General features: G+C 35.2%; 1 protein-coding gene across 2 annotated transcripts in view; it reads left to right on the top strand.

Moving 5' to 3' along the window:
- Positions 1-1,092: 1,092 nt before the first annotated feature.
- The window catches only part of ZC2HC1A (zinc finger C2HC-type containing 1A), a 53,589-nt gene continuing 39,577 nt past the window's right edge, over positions 1,093-15,104 (top strand). For both annotated transcript variants that reach the window (XM_030795137.1, XM_030795136.1), the window contains exons 1-3: positions 1,093-1,210; positions 10,823-10,899; positions 13,598-13,714. In XM_030795137.1, coding sequence (XP_030650997.1) covers positions 1,195-1,210; positions 10,823-10,899; positions 13,598-13,714 — 210 coding nt within the window. In that variant the 5' untranslated portion in view covers positions 1,093-1,194. The remainder of the gene's footprint in view (positions 1,211-10,822; positions 10,900-13,597; positions 13,715-15,104) is intronic.

Genomic DNA, 15,104 nt, shown 5'->3' with positions numbered 1-15,104 from the left:
ACCTTCTCAGTAAGAGATGATGCCCCCTCAAGTGTTTGCTTGTTTAAACAATACTTTAATGTGAGTGGAGAGTAGGATGAATCTTGCTTCCTGAAGGTAACTGATTTCATAGTAGATAAAGTTAGATATGAAGTTAAACTCTTCAATTAAACAGATTAACAAAATTAATCCAAGGTTTGTTAGGGACAACACATTAATACTGGTAACTTGCCAGTAGATACGCCATAGTCAGCAAACAATACAGCTTGTTTACGATTGTTAAATCAAATTTTCAAAGAAATGTAGTTCTGGTAATTGTAAGCAAAACCATTAAAATGGTCTGAGTTAGTTTTGAACTTACTTTCATCTTCAGGAGGTTTTGAACTCTGTTAGAGACGGACGGGCCTCATTCTGTCAGGTTGTAGGTTAATTCCCCAACTCAAACTTCCCCGATCAAACATTGTCAGGCCAGGCGACTGTTTTGGTTTATGGATGATAAAGTACAGGGTCAGGGTAGGCCAAGAGTAGAAGACAGAGGGAGGGCTGGGTTTCACTTCTAATTTTTGGCCCAAGCTTTCACGGTGAGGAAACTGTTTTCAAGGGCTTAGAGCAACCGCAGTTCCACAATCGCTGATAGAAAGTATGATTTCTCTAGAAAAAAAGTGTCTTAACCTATGAAGCTATGTGTGAAGATCAAGTCTAGGGGATACGCTGAGGTCAAGTCATGCGACCAAAGACCGGAAAACGGAGACTGCTGCATGCAAGCGTGCTGGGCGTTTGTTTGGTTTGCTTGCCTGCTTAAAGTATCCACTAGGAGGGATGGCGGCCACAAGTCAGAGGCATTGACTGATTGAGGAATGGTGAAGCGGAGCCCATGAGGTGCTGAGGTACTCCAAATAGGAGGATCAGGTATGAGGGAAAACAAGGCTGGAGTCAAACAAAGGCGCCGTTGCGTCGCAGACTGCAACCTGAAGCGGCTCCCGGCTCCCTGGAGGGTAACCCGGAGAGACGGAGCGGGGTGGCAGCTAGGAGGAGACCGCAGGAACCTCGCCTCCGCCGCGGCCCCGCCCCCACGGATCCCCGCCCCCGCAGCTGCGGAGCCAATTGGAGCCCGGAATGTTAGCGGGTGGGAGGTGCGGCTGGGTTGCTACAGCCAGAGCTGGGCGGTGGCGGGCGCTGCTGGGCGAGTCTTGCTGAGCTCGTGGAGGTGGCGCAATGGAGGGACTGGAAGGTGAGGCGATGAAGGGATGCGGGCAGGACGGCTAGAGCGGGCCCAGAACAGCTGGGGACCCTGGACACCAGTAGCAGGAAGGCGTGGGCTGGTTCGGAGCGGCGGACCTCGCCGCGTCCCCGCCCGCGCCTCCGGAGGCTGGGGCCGAAGGGAGCCGGACAGTCCCCGATGCGGTGGAGCGAACGCTCCCAGGCTGCCACGCCTCAGACGGTCTTCACCTGGGCTTGCCCACCCGGAGCCAGATCCTACCCCTGGCAAGACGCTTGCACGTCTCTTCCTACCATTTTCTGGTCTTGCTTGACTCCTGAGTGCCCTTTTAGTGATTCCAGTCTCTGGCCAGATTTTGTCTTCCTTGTACTGGACTCTCTCCATTATTGTCCACGGCCTTAACACCACCAGGCCAGTTTGTGCTGCAGCCCCGGGGTGTGTCTCCAGCCTCGAGCTCCTTACATTCTTTGGTCGATTTCACTAGGTAACCGGTTTTTTACATTTCGGCAGCATCTTCTGTCGGAGGGATGTCAGAGCATCTCCTAAGGAAGTGTCACTGGCCAGCTTTAGAGCCGGTACAATAGATTACCCGGCGGATTTGATGACTTATTCACGGCGGCTATGTGAGGAAGAGCCTGTATTGGTTCCTTATCTTTGGGTTTATCTTTGTACTGTAACCATGACTCCAGATTTTGCTTTGTTCCCAGTTCTTTCACTTTTTCTCTATTCTGTTTACCCATTTTATCCTGTGTAAGGAAAGCATTCACCTAAAAACAAAGGAAGGAAAAAACCACAATAACTAGCATTGGCAACAGTGCTAGTTTCAAGATTTTTTAATTTGTTATGATAAAGAACAAACCTTCAGAATTGAAAGATCCTCTTGTCTTGATTTAGCTCCTTTTCCCCCGTCTTCTGGTTTACACGGATTCACTTGGAATTAAGAATGAGCAGAAGCTTTGAGTCTTGTGTATTGTTGCATGCCAGGGAGTAAAATATTGTACATTGTGTGATGAAGTGAAAAGTGGTAGCCGGTAACTTTTTCAGTCACCTAAGTTCGCCAAAAAGCAGATGTAATAACATGAGTAGGAGTTTATTTCGTGCTTTTGCTCTGATAAATAATTCTGATAATTTTCCATTTGTGGACAGCTGCAGTATGCTGGCCTAATGAAGGTCTTGTTTTTTGCTTATGTGTTTTTGGAGGATAGTTCAAATTTCCATGAAATAAGGAATTGTAATGATAGTACAGTATATTTTACTTTCAAGATACTTTTGTATCTTGGTGGGATTAAAGCATGGGTTATGGAATTCTCATAAGATTATCATATATAATATGATAAGGTTTTATTACATATTATCTATAAAGTGTTTTTGAACAGTTTGCAGATTTTTATTATTTTATTCAACATTTATTATTAAGACAAAGATCGTCATCTGATTTTTCACTTACGTATCCTAGCCACCTAAAACAATGTCTGACACAAAGTAGGCACTAAATAAATATTTGTTGTTAAATAAATGTCTATTATAGGCATCTTTTTAGGTTCTAGGTTGCAGCAAAGAATAAAAATGATTAAGTAATTACTCTCATTGAACCTACATTTTAGTGGACCTTACATTTTAACAGTGATAAGATACTGCTATTGAAACTTTACTACGAATGTTTTTAAAATATAATGGAAACCTATTATGATACTCAGTTGCATAGGTAGACAAATAGGTAGGATTCTGTATTTATAGGCATGTTTTATGGGCCCAGCTTATGATGTTAATAGTGCTTGCGCTTTACTTTCAGATTTTTTTTTTTTTTTTTTTTTTTAACAGAATTAGGTGCCATCATTAACTATAATGTGTTTAATTGTGGTAAACTGGGTCTAAATATGTGAAGTTGCCTTAAATTATGTAGGGCAAAACAGTTGAATTCTGGTAATTTCTAGCAATCCAATCTAATAAAAGCTCTGAGAATTTTCTGTTGAAGTTAGGATGGTGCCTTTCTCCCCTTTCTCCTTCTCCCCTCTCCCTCCCCTAAGAGATCACACTTTGCAAATATCAAACTCTGAGTCTTAAGCTTACCGTTCATTAATTCATCCATTCTTTCATTCTAGAAACATTGATACAGTGATAGATTAGTTTCTTACCTCCATTGGAAGTTAAAGTCTAGTACTTTGAAGGTGTCTAATAAATATTATATTGCAGTATCCAGTAAGAAATATTCAAAAGTTTGCTTAATGTGTCAGAGTAATTGAGTAAATATTGTACTCTGGCATTAGACATATGTTTCTAGTTGAAACCAGTTACCAGACATTAATCTTGGCTATAAAACCAGAAAATATATGGACTCTTGAAAATTTCTATTAAAGATAATCTTACTCTTTCTTATAACTTACGTTATTTGCATGTAATCGTATACCATTTGTTTTACTTTTGGTCTTCTGGGTCTTTATGCTTCTTGAATAGTCAGTAGATGAGGTATTAGCCTCAAACATTATACTTTGAAACCAAATATAAGTTATCTATGTTTTTGTAGAATCAATATCTGAGCACTTCTACATTCTGTGGATAATTATAGCAAAACCTTTTAATTCCTTTCCATCTAATAAAATTTGTGCCCTACAAAATCTATCTAAGGATAATAGAAGTAGTTCTAGACTTGGGAGAGTTCCAATCTCTTATAAGCTTTTTTGTTTGTAAAATGAAGAGATGGTAAAATCTAAGCAGATTTTATCCTTATATAGAGTATTGTCATTCCCTTCATATCCCTGATAAATGGTTATAAAAATTGTGGCAGTGATCAGACTGTCCGTTCCTCTTGTGGATTGTTGAAATTATTAGATCTTAGTACTGCCCTCTAAAACTTGATTAGAAGACTGATTGCTCTTCAGTGTAGCCCTTGGTTTAAAGACAGTCATGTCTCATCAAAATTTCTGTTTTGTTTTATTTTTTCGTAGTATAAATGTGTACTAGTTTACTGAATAATTCTTTATCTTTATTAATTTATCTAGCATTTATTGCTTTTTGGTACTGAGTTGGATGCCAGATATTTTAATAGACAGTGTATTGGAGAGGACTGTGTTTGAATCCTTGCTTTGTTTCTTTTTAGCTCTATGATTTGGGCAATTTATTTAATCTGAACCCTTATTTTCTCTGCTATGAAAAAAATGGAGCTATTAAATATGTAACTACCTAAATTATATTAAGTATTAAATAATGTAATATATGTAAAACATTTAGCTAAGTGCCTAGTGCATAGGAGGCCCTCTCAGTGTGTGTTTGTTAGATGGTGAAAATCACAAAAAGCATGTTAGCAGGTCCAGTATAGGTAAAACATAGCATGCTTGGGAGGAGAGAAGGAAATATTGAAGCCAAGAGAGAAAGGACTTTAAAGGTGAAAGGGATTTGTCAGCAGTGGCTCAGACTGTAGAAAGGCCCAGTAGGATGGGGATTCAAAAGAGGGCTTCAGATTTGACAATTAGTAAATTAATAGTAATCCATTACCTTCCTTTTTAATGTCATTATTGTCTCCTTATTAAACAAACTTTCCCTGATTATCCATACTTCTCCAAGACAGCATTATGACCATCTCTTCTCCCCTTACTTTGTTCTACGTTCATTGTGGTTATCACCATGTAGCATTTTATATATTAGTTTTCATTTATTTTTTCCCTGTTAGATCAGTGAAAGCTCTATAAGATCAGAGTCTTTGTTTTTTATCATCCTTATACTCCTACCTCCTAGAACAGTTTCTGCCTCATGCTAGGTGCTCAACAAATACTTATTGAATCAAGGAATGGATGTGTTTCTTTCTTTCTTTCATCCTTTTTCTTTTTCTTTTTTTTTTTGAGACAGAGTTTCGCTTTTGTTGCCCAGGCTGGAGTGCAATGGCGTGATCTCGGCTCACCACAACCTCTGCCTCCCGGGTTCAAGCGATTCTCCTGCCTCAGCCTCTGGAGTAGCTGGGATTACAGGCATGTGCCACCACGCCCAGTTAATTTTGTATTTTTAGTAGAGATGGGGTTTCTGCATGTTGGTCAGGCTGATCTTGAACTCCCGACCTCAGGTGGTCCGCCTGCCTCAACCTCCCAAAGTGCTGGGATTACAGGTGTGAGCCAACGCGCCCGGCAGAATGGATGTATTTCAATACAGTGCTTGGCCTGATAATGTCTCCCTGCAATTCAGACAGTGAGTGAATGAGAGGCAGAGAAGGACTAAGCAGAAAATGTAAGTTAGTGTTTCAAAAAACGTGCTCCTCAGGACATTGGCGGAAAACATTAGTCTTGGGAGTACAAAGGATTTCTGATAAAATAAATGTGGGCAAATAACAACATACTAAGCCTCTTTTTTTAAGACTAAGGGAGTTCTGCTCTAAGAGAACCCATTTAACTTAGGTTAATGTACCATTTTCCAAACTTTTGGCCATGAAGCAAGGGATTCGTGGATAATTCCTAGTATAAATGATGGGTCATGTTCAGACTGGGTAGGAAGGGACGTGCAGCCAGGCATGAGCTTATTAAGAAAAGCAAGTCACTCTGAGATCAAGATAGTAACTTAGAGAAAGGTAAGAGGTAGAATTCTGTGGTTAAAGAGGAAACTTGAGTGTTTTAAAGTCGAGAATTGTTTGTTTTGGCAGTAGTTTTGCTGAACTAGTGTATGTGACTAAAATGCTGTGAAAGATGAAGGTTGTGTGTTGAGTCGGGTAGGCATTGACTAGGTTAAGACAAAAACTCTTCTAGGATGAGCTGAAAAGGGTAAATCTTCTGAGACACTGGATAATATTGATCTGAAAGAAATTCAATTTTGGAAAGGATTGGGAAGAAAGTGGTATAACATATTTTGTGCTTCAAAAGAAAGGTTTGTTGAGCATTAAAGGAGTCAAATGAACGGTGATAGAATATAAGACTTACCAGCAGTGAGGAGATGGACATGCCACAGGGGAGGCCAGAACTGTTCTTAATTTCCAAGATTTCTTTGAAAATGTTCTCTCATAGTTCTTAAATGTATGCATTTTAAAATGTCACAACTATTTGAAATGAAATCATTATTTCTCATCACTTACAGTGTTAGATAAAGATACCATTTCAAGTCTTATCATCATGCAGGTTTTGAAGTTGCAAAACATAAGCAACTTATAACAGAATCAACAGTGTGTGCCAGATAAATTTTGTAAGGAGAGATTGGCTGCTTAAAAGTTCTAGAATATTAAAGTACTTTATTGACTTGGTTCTATCCATCACCTTGAGTACTTATTTCAACAGTATTTGCTCTCTGGTATAATATTCACCCCTCTGAATATCATCTTTCTCTTGTATTTTTATAAGCTGCAAAATTTGCTAGTTTTTGTCACTTAAGAAAGGTTAGTGGAGTTTGCCTGCATGCCTTGGAAAGTAATATTTTTTATTTCTGTAGGTTATGAAACATTTTTATATGTAATAATTGATCCTCTGAAATTTTAAAGTAAATTGAGCAGATATTAGCCTCATTTAACGGATGTTAAACTGAGTCTGCCTATATGATTAGTCATATATTTCTTTTCTAATTCATGTCTTAAAGGCTTTTCTAACAAGGAGTTCTTTGCTGTAGGTCCTTTCAGGTTCTCAGTTCTCTGTGTAGATAAGTGGAAGTTATTTCCTCAATGTGGTGTACACTACCTGAAGCATTCATTCTACCATCTGCAATTGGTTTAATCATTCTTATATATAAACTTTATTTAAAAAATCAGTAAGAAAGATGTCTTCCATGTACTTTTCTTGCTAATGTGGTCTTAAGGTAGATTTTGTTAAATACAGTATGTTCCAGATAAAAAGGGACCATATGTCATTTAACTTAACTTCCTTGTTTTATATCAGAAAATCTAAACCTTAGAGAGCTTAAATATCTTCCCTGGGGACTTGTAGTTCTCAGTGACAGAGCTGGGGACTTGAAGTTAGATAATACAAGACAAATTCCAGTGCTTTTTCAACTGTAATGTCATGTCTTTTAATGAATTTAATTAGAGCAAAATGTGGCTTTCGACTCTGAGGCCTAAGGTATTTATCATGATCTGGGTAGAAGGTTCCATTAATATATTTTTTAAAAATTATTTTAGTAATAAAATTTATATCCAGGCACATGATGATTATTTTAATTGAGCAAAAGATACAGCCACTTTATTATTTAATTAGTTGTGTGTGTGAGGTCAGAATATTTTAACCCCTTGGTCCAATTAATCTTAATATAAGTATTATATGTATAAAATAACAATTCAAATAATACATGCAGTTTGCATAACTAGGTGATCTTAACCTTATAGCAGTATACTTTCTATTATCTTGTGATAAAGAGAAAACGATTTTTTTTTACCCTAGACTCTTCAGATCAACTCAGTATGTCACTTAACTGATCACCAGCAGTATTTCTTCATGCCTTGGAGATTAATAAGATAAATTTTGTTTTTAAGGTTTAGTAATTTACTGTAGAGATAACCTTTAAGATAAAAGAACATGACAAATTGATTTGCTTAAAATAATTACAAGAAAACTACATATTTCCAACTAATCAGCTTGGTTATCCTTAAATTATGACTTTTCTGTGTTTATTCTGGTCTTTTTGCCCACTGGTAACTCTTAAGCCCATTTTAATTGATAATTTTTCTTACTTCAAATTACAGTAAGAAGTTTTTTTTACAGGAACTGACAACTTACCAATGAAACTAAAGAAAACATTACAATGTGAAGTTTCACAATTTAAACTACATAAATTATTTTTAATTGTTTTTTGAATTTTACTTTAAGTTCTGGGATACATGTGCAGAACGTGTGGGTTTGTTACATAGGTATACATGTGCCATGGTGGTTTGCTGCACCCATCAACCTGTCATCTAAGTTTTAAGCCCCACATGCATTGGGCATTTGTCCTAATGCTCTCCCTCCTCTTGCCTCCCACCCCGACAGGCCCTGGTGTGTGATTTTCCCCTCCCTGTGTCCATGTGTTCTCATTCTTCAGCTCCCACTTATGAATAAGAACATGCGGTGTTTCATTTTCTCTTCCTGTGTTAGTTTGCTGAGAGTGATGGTTTCCAACTTCATCCATGCCCCTGCAAAGGACATGAACTCATTCTTTTTTATGGCTGCATACTATTCCATGGTAGACATGTGCCACATTTTGTTTATCCAGTCTATCATTGATGGGCATTTGGGTTGGTTCTAAATCTTTGCTATTGTAAACAGTGCTGCAGTAAGCATACGTGTGCATGTGTCTTTATAGTAGAATGATTTGTGATACTTTGGGTACATACCCAGTAATGGGATTGCTGGGTCAAATGGTATTTTTGGTTCTAGATCTTTGAGGAATCGCCACACTGACTTCCGCAATGGTTGAATTAATTTACACTCCCATCAACAGCGTAAAAGTGTTCCTATTTCTCCACATCCTCTCCAATATCTGTTGTTTCCTGACTTTTTAATGATCGCCATTCTAACTGGCGTGAGATGGTATTCTGTTTTAGAGAATGAACGCGTTGTCCAAATTGGAGAATTGTTACCTTGCTACCGGGTAGAAGTTCCCTCCGTAGGTCTTGACATAACACACATGCATATGCCGTATTTTGTCAATTATAGTGCTATGCTCTATGACCAGCTAATATTAGAGGACATTATAAATTTATATATATGTTTTATATATATCTTTATTTTGGGTGAATGACATTCTTCTCTAAAAAAGATTTCTTTGGGGGATAATTGCTTTTAAATTATCCCCAAATAGCATTATTTTAAAATGGTATTGTATCTGTTTATGCCTTATAGTGATAATAATTTTCTTTTTTTAAAAAAACATTTTAAACATGTTTGATAACATGTGGAAATTAATGTCAAGAACTGGATTTTATTATATGGTAATATTCTGGTTGCTGTTATGTTTTAATTTTTTGTATAAAAAATAGGAGTTGATTTGGTTCTTAGATCTATTTAATAAGTAAATAATATAGATTGTTAGCTTTATGAGAGCAATAATTGTGTTATTCTGTCCTTGTGTTAATATTACTTAGTGCATGCTTGGTACGTAGTTTTTCTATGTGCTGATTTCATTTTTCTCAATCGTTAATTTTTATAAGATTTTGCTTTGTCATCTATTTAAGAAGTAGATAAGCAAATACACTTTTAAGCAAGTATAATATGTGGTGCTTTTTAATATTTTTTATTGATGAATTTTAAAATCATTGCTTAGTATTTAAAGGAATACATGAAAACTATAAGCAAGCTTAATAGATTAGTTGGCATGTGATGTTACTGAGACCATCATTTTGAAGACTGTCTTATCTAAATGAACCTAATGGTTTCCATTTAGTAACTCTGGATTGTTAGTGGACTTAAGTGATCCAGATAAATGAGATTGCCCTCCCTAAATAACTTAGCTCCTGCTATTGGAGAAGGACAAGTCAGGCAAATCTTAGCTTTGCTTTTGTAGTGTTGACTGCTTAACTGCCACTACACAACATTGCCTCCATCTGAGATGACAAGTAATCACTATCCACCAGTTAAATAGGGCAGTGGAGTTATAGGAAAATGAGAAAACAAAACGGTTCTTCTGTTACTGTATTTGAATGCATTCTTACCAAAATCTATTTTGGTTTGCCTGTTTAGTTCTCTGTGAACTCACTAAATGTCTTGGACCAGGTTATATGGAGTTATATAATTGTACTTTTAAAAATTAGTTTGTTACTTCTAAAGAAAAATGTTTTTCTATTTGTCTTTCATATGATAAAAGAATTTTAGCGTCTCTAAAATATTCAGCAGAAACTATGGGGAAAATGTTACAAGTTTAAGTATCATTTTTAGGAAATTATAAGTATGAAAACAAGTTTATGTTTGATATTTGGAAATAAAATGACAAAACGAATTATGCAGAATCACAAAGAATGTAGTTTCTTTTTTTGTAGTTTCCTTTTTTCTCTTTTTAGTAATAACATTTGTTGTATTCAGTTACATGATAGTTATATTAATTTTATTAATAATTGAGTGAAAGTTGTAGCTACCTCTTTATTTAATTTTGTTTGTAAGGTCAGAATATCTCCATTTACTAGTCCACTGACTCTTAATATAAGTATTATATGTATAAAATAATTATTTTACATAATACGTGTAATTTGCATAACTAGGTGATCTTAATCTTATAGCATTGTACTTTCTGTTGTTTGGTGATAAACAGAATAAGATTCGTTTTATTCTAGATTCTTCAAATCATCTCAGGAAGTCACTGAACTGATCACTAATGGTATTTCTTCATGCCTTGGAAATTAATAAGATAAATTTTGTTCTTAAAATGTAGTAATTTACCATAGAGATACCCTGTAAGTTAAGAGAATATGACAAATTGATTTGCTTAAAATAATTACAAGAAAACTAGATATTTCCAACGGTAACAGTTTGGATATCTTTAAATCATGACTCTTTCATATTTATCCTGACCTTTTTCACCAGTGATAACAAAGTATTATGCTCCTTTTCATAGATAATTTTGCTTATTTCAAAATGCAGTAAAACATTTTTCACAAAAACTGATAACTTACCTATAAAACTAAGAGAAAACATTAAAATGTGAAGTTTCACAATTTTAAGTTATAGAAATTATTTATTAAATTCCTTCCTGTTTTAGAGAATGGAGGTGTTGTCCAAGTTGGAGAATTGTTACCTTGCAAGATTTGTGGAAGAACATTCTTTCCAGTAGCATTAGTGAGTAGACTGATTTTGTACCTTTATGGTTTTACAGATCTGTAATTGTTCAATAATTCTGGTCAATTCTCATGGGAAGAACTTACGTGGAATAGTTTTTGAAGAGTTAATGGGTAATATTCTTTGTTCAAGGGTCTTGATTTCAGCTATGCCATTCTTCCAGAATGCTTTCTTTCCTTCAGAGTTTGGTCTTCAGAACTCTTCTATTAAAGGTTAAAGTTATTCCTCGTTTTATGAGACTCTTACCAAAAACAAACAAAATAAAAAAAAAAAACCAGATACCTTAGAAATAAGTAATTATTTACAGATACAAAATAATATAATGTCTGGAATTTGCTTTATAGTACTTCAGGAAAAAATCAGGGATAGATGAAACAAAATGGCTAAAATGTTGGTAGTTGTTGAAGCTGGGTGATGAGTAGTAAATGGGAGTTAATTGTCCTTTTCTGTCAGCTCTTATTTATGTTTGAAATGTTTCAAAGAAAAAGATTTTTTCAATGTAAAAGTACACCTAAAATTTATTATGCATTCTTAAGATATGTTAGCTACTTAGTAAGTACAAATAAAAATGCTTTTAACTAATCTTAATAAAATTAGCTAACTAAATAGGGAATAATAAAAATTATGCCTATGTACCTTACATATTTTAACTTCAAACACAAATACACATTTATTAATCCTTTGATGTAAGACAGAATTTTTCTGTGAATGTAGATCTACTGATTAAAGTTCTGCCACAATCCACTGTGCATCCTCTTACTATTTCTAGTTTGTTTCTTTAAAGCAAAGTGAGGAATTAATGATCCAAAGTGTCCTTCTGACTGTAGGCACCTTTTAAATAATGATGGCTTTTTTGTAATCTTTTAAAAACATCTTGCTCACACATTCAATGATTTTTTTTCTTATCAATTTATTATTTTTCAGAGTGTCCAGCTAAATTACACAGCAAAAAAAAAATGCCTTTTTTGGCTCTCATTTATGTGGTATTTAACTTAATGATGTTATTATAACACCTGAAACTTGAGTTATGTTGGGAAACAAGCACCACATACACTTGACATGTATAACTTAATAAGGAACATATGTACATGGGTCCACTAGATAGTCATCTGCTATCCTCATTTTTTTAAAATACTTAAGAGCTGTAATTACAGTGCTTGTTTGTTGAAATGAAAACTGAAAATAAGTATGTAAAACAGTTGATTGCTAATTGTGTACTGAAAGCCTAAGAGGCTGCAATACACCAAATAATCCAGTTTTGAGGTTTTGTTTTTTCCCAAAGTTTGACAGTTCTTCCTCCTTCAGTGTTTATCAAAATACAAGAGAGAAAAGAGTATTTAGTATACCGATGTCATCAATCATCATGCTTAATATAGTGGAGGGAGAATGTTTATCCAGTTGATTTATTGGAGGTCATTTAAGACAGCTTCCATCCTAATGTCCCTAAACTGAATAACTGAATAAATGAATGAAAGGACAACTCCCAAAAAAAAAAAAAAACAAAAAAAAAAACTGTAGGAGTAGTAGAACACTAGATAAGCTCAAGAAAAATCCTAGGCGAAGAAAACTGCAAAATTTGAGTTCTAGAAGGGAGGCAAAGAATTAGTGTGGGAGAAGGACACAAATCAGACCACCTGTCCTATTATTTTGTGTTAACTTTATATTAGCATACTATTATGTTAACTATAGTAATCCAAACTACTACTCTTACATTAACTTTTGTAATCGTAAAACTAATGTATTCTTTGTATTTTCTTTTTCTAGTATCTATGTTCAGGTATTTAGTGGAGACTTCTTTTTTTTTCCAGTGTAGTAACTTTGACTTTGTTACTTTTTCTTATTCTTAATGTTACAGGACAGATAAATATTTTACAAGAAAAGGGTCACAATCCAGACCCTAAGAGAGAGTTTTTGGATTTTGCACAGGAAACAATTTAGGGCAAGTTCACAGTGCAAAGTAAAAGCAAGTTTATTAAGAAAGTAAAGGAATGAAAGAACGGGTACTCCATAGACAGCAGCCCTGAAGGCTGCTGGTTGCCCATTTTTAGGGTTATTTCTTGATGATATGCTAAACAAGGGGTGGATTATTCATGCCTCATCTTTTTAAACCATATAGGGTAACTTCCTGATGTTGCCATGGCATTTGTAAACTACCATGGCGCTGGTGGGAGTGTAGCAGTGAGAATGACCAGAGGTCACTCTCGTCACCATTTTTGTTTTGGTGGGTTTTGTCCAGCTTCTCTAGTGCAACCTGTTTTATTAGAAAGGTCTTTATGATCTGTATTTTGTGCTGATCTCCTATCTTATCCTGTGACTTAGAATGCCTTAACTATCTGAGAATGCAGCCCAGTAGGTTTCAGCCTCATTTTACTCAGCTCCTGTTTAAGATAGAGTTGCTCTGGTTCACACACTTCTGACATTAGTAATGTACAAACTAGGAGAAGAGAAATAACTTAATGACATGTTAGAAAAGTGTTTATAATTTTTTTTTAGTGAGAAAGATAACTTAGAGCATGCATTACATATACATTTTACAACTTAACTTTTGGTTAAGGCAAGGTGTATCTTATTTATTATTTTGTATTCAGGTTTTTCATTTGGTCTCAGATTTTTAAACTGGTCTCAGTGTAAATAAAGTTCTGTAGTCTTACCTTCTCTAGAAAAGAAAATGATAGGCTGCATTTCTTTATCTTAACAGAAAAAACATGGACCCATTTGCCAGAAAACTGCAACTAAAAAACGGAAGACTTTTGATTCAAGCAGACAGAGAGCTGAAGGAACTGATATTCCAACAGTAAAACCTCTCAAACCGAGGGTAACTATATAACCTTTTGAACAGTATGAACCTTTGTGTTATGTATGTTGAAAAATATTATATTGTCTGTTACATTAAGGTTAAGAATAAACACAATTATCTGCTACATTAAGATTAAAGAATAAATACAATTCTGTGTTATATGTGCAGTTTAGAAATCATCCGAAGCTTATAAAACAAATTTTCTTTTACAAAATAAGCTTTTAAACTTCAAAGAAGAGACCAAGGTGCTGTTTCAAACTCCATCAATTACAGTGAGATTTTTATAGCATTGGAGAGCCAATTGCTGTCCCACATTCTTTTCAAGTCATTATTAAAAACTTCCGATATAACTTAAGTTTTGATTTATTACATCTTCTACCATTGTGATAATCTCTACATCCAAAAAGTTAAGCAATTATTTACAGACATTTTAGCATAATAGATACTGCTTATTTTGACATGTTGACTGCCAGGATTTGCAATCTATATTATGTTTCTAAGGAAAAGTTTTATCAGTTGTTCAGTGTCCAGATATAGTTGTTGTCAGCTTATTTTCTTTCTTGAAACCAAAGCAATGAACCTATTGTGATAATCTCTCCTTAATATCTGTTATATATTATCGTAATCCGTTGGTATCTGTGGGAGATTGGTTCCAGGGACCCACCTCTGATATCAGTATCTGTGGATACTCAAACTCCTTATGGCATAGTATTTGCATATAGCTTATGCACATCTCCCATGTACTTTATGTCTAGATTACTTATAATTTAATGCTATGTAAATAGTTGTTGAATTGTGTCTTTAATTTATGTTACTTTTTATTGTTATGTGGTTACTTATTTTTTTCCTGAATGTTTCTGATTCATGGTTTGTTGAATCCATGGATGCGCAAGCCACAAATATGGAACCCATGGGTAGTAAGGGCCGACTGTGTATTGCTAAGAATAAATTACTTAAGTACTTATTCAGCATAGTTGTAAAGCATCATTTCAGTGAAGTGGTCTAAGCTAAGCACCTGACTGAATAGTTTTTTTAAACAAAATCCTACTGTTAATGGTAATAACTTCTTCCAGTGGTATAAGAACATTTTTCTAGGGGGAAATTAATCTTACTAATAAAAAATCATTTGATGATAGAAAAATTAGGTGTACATTTTTGTGTTTTACTGTGAGCATTTAAAGTAAGGATGGTGAGGTTTGAATAAGCTATATAAATCAATATATGACGTTTTTCTTAGTTACCTGCTGCCTATATTAGCTTTAATTTGCTTTGGTAGATAAAATTGCCAAATCTTTGGAAGCAGTATAATATAGTGGGTGTTAAAATTGGCTCAAGAGTCAGACTGTCTGAATTTAACTTTCACTTTGCTACATACTGTATTATTCTGGGCAAGTTATTTAATGTAATT

Source organism: Nomascus leucogenys, chromosome 16 (genome assembly GCF_006542625.1).
Source record: "Nomascus leucogenys isolate Asia chromosome 16, Asia_NLE_v1, whole genome shotgun sequence".
NCBI lineage: Eukaryota > Metazoa > Chordata > Mammalia > Primates > Hylobatidae > Nomascus > Nomascus leucogenys.
This window is presented reverse-complemented; position numbering and strand designations above follow the sequence as displayed.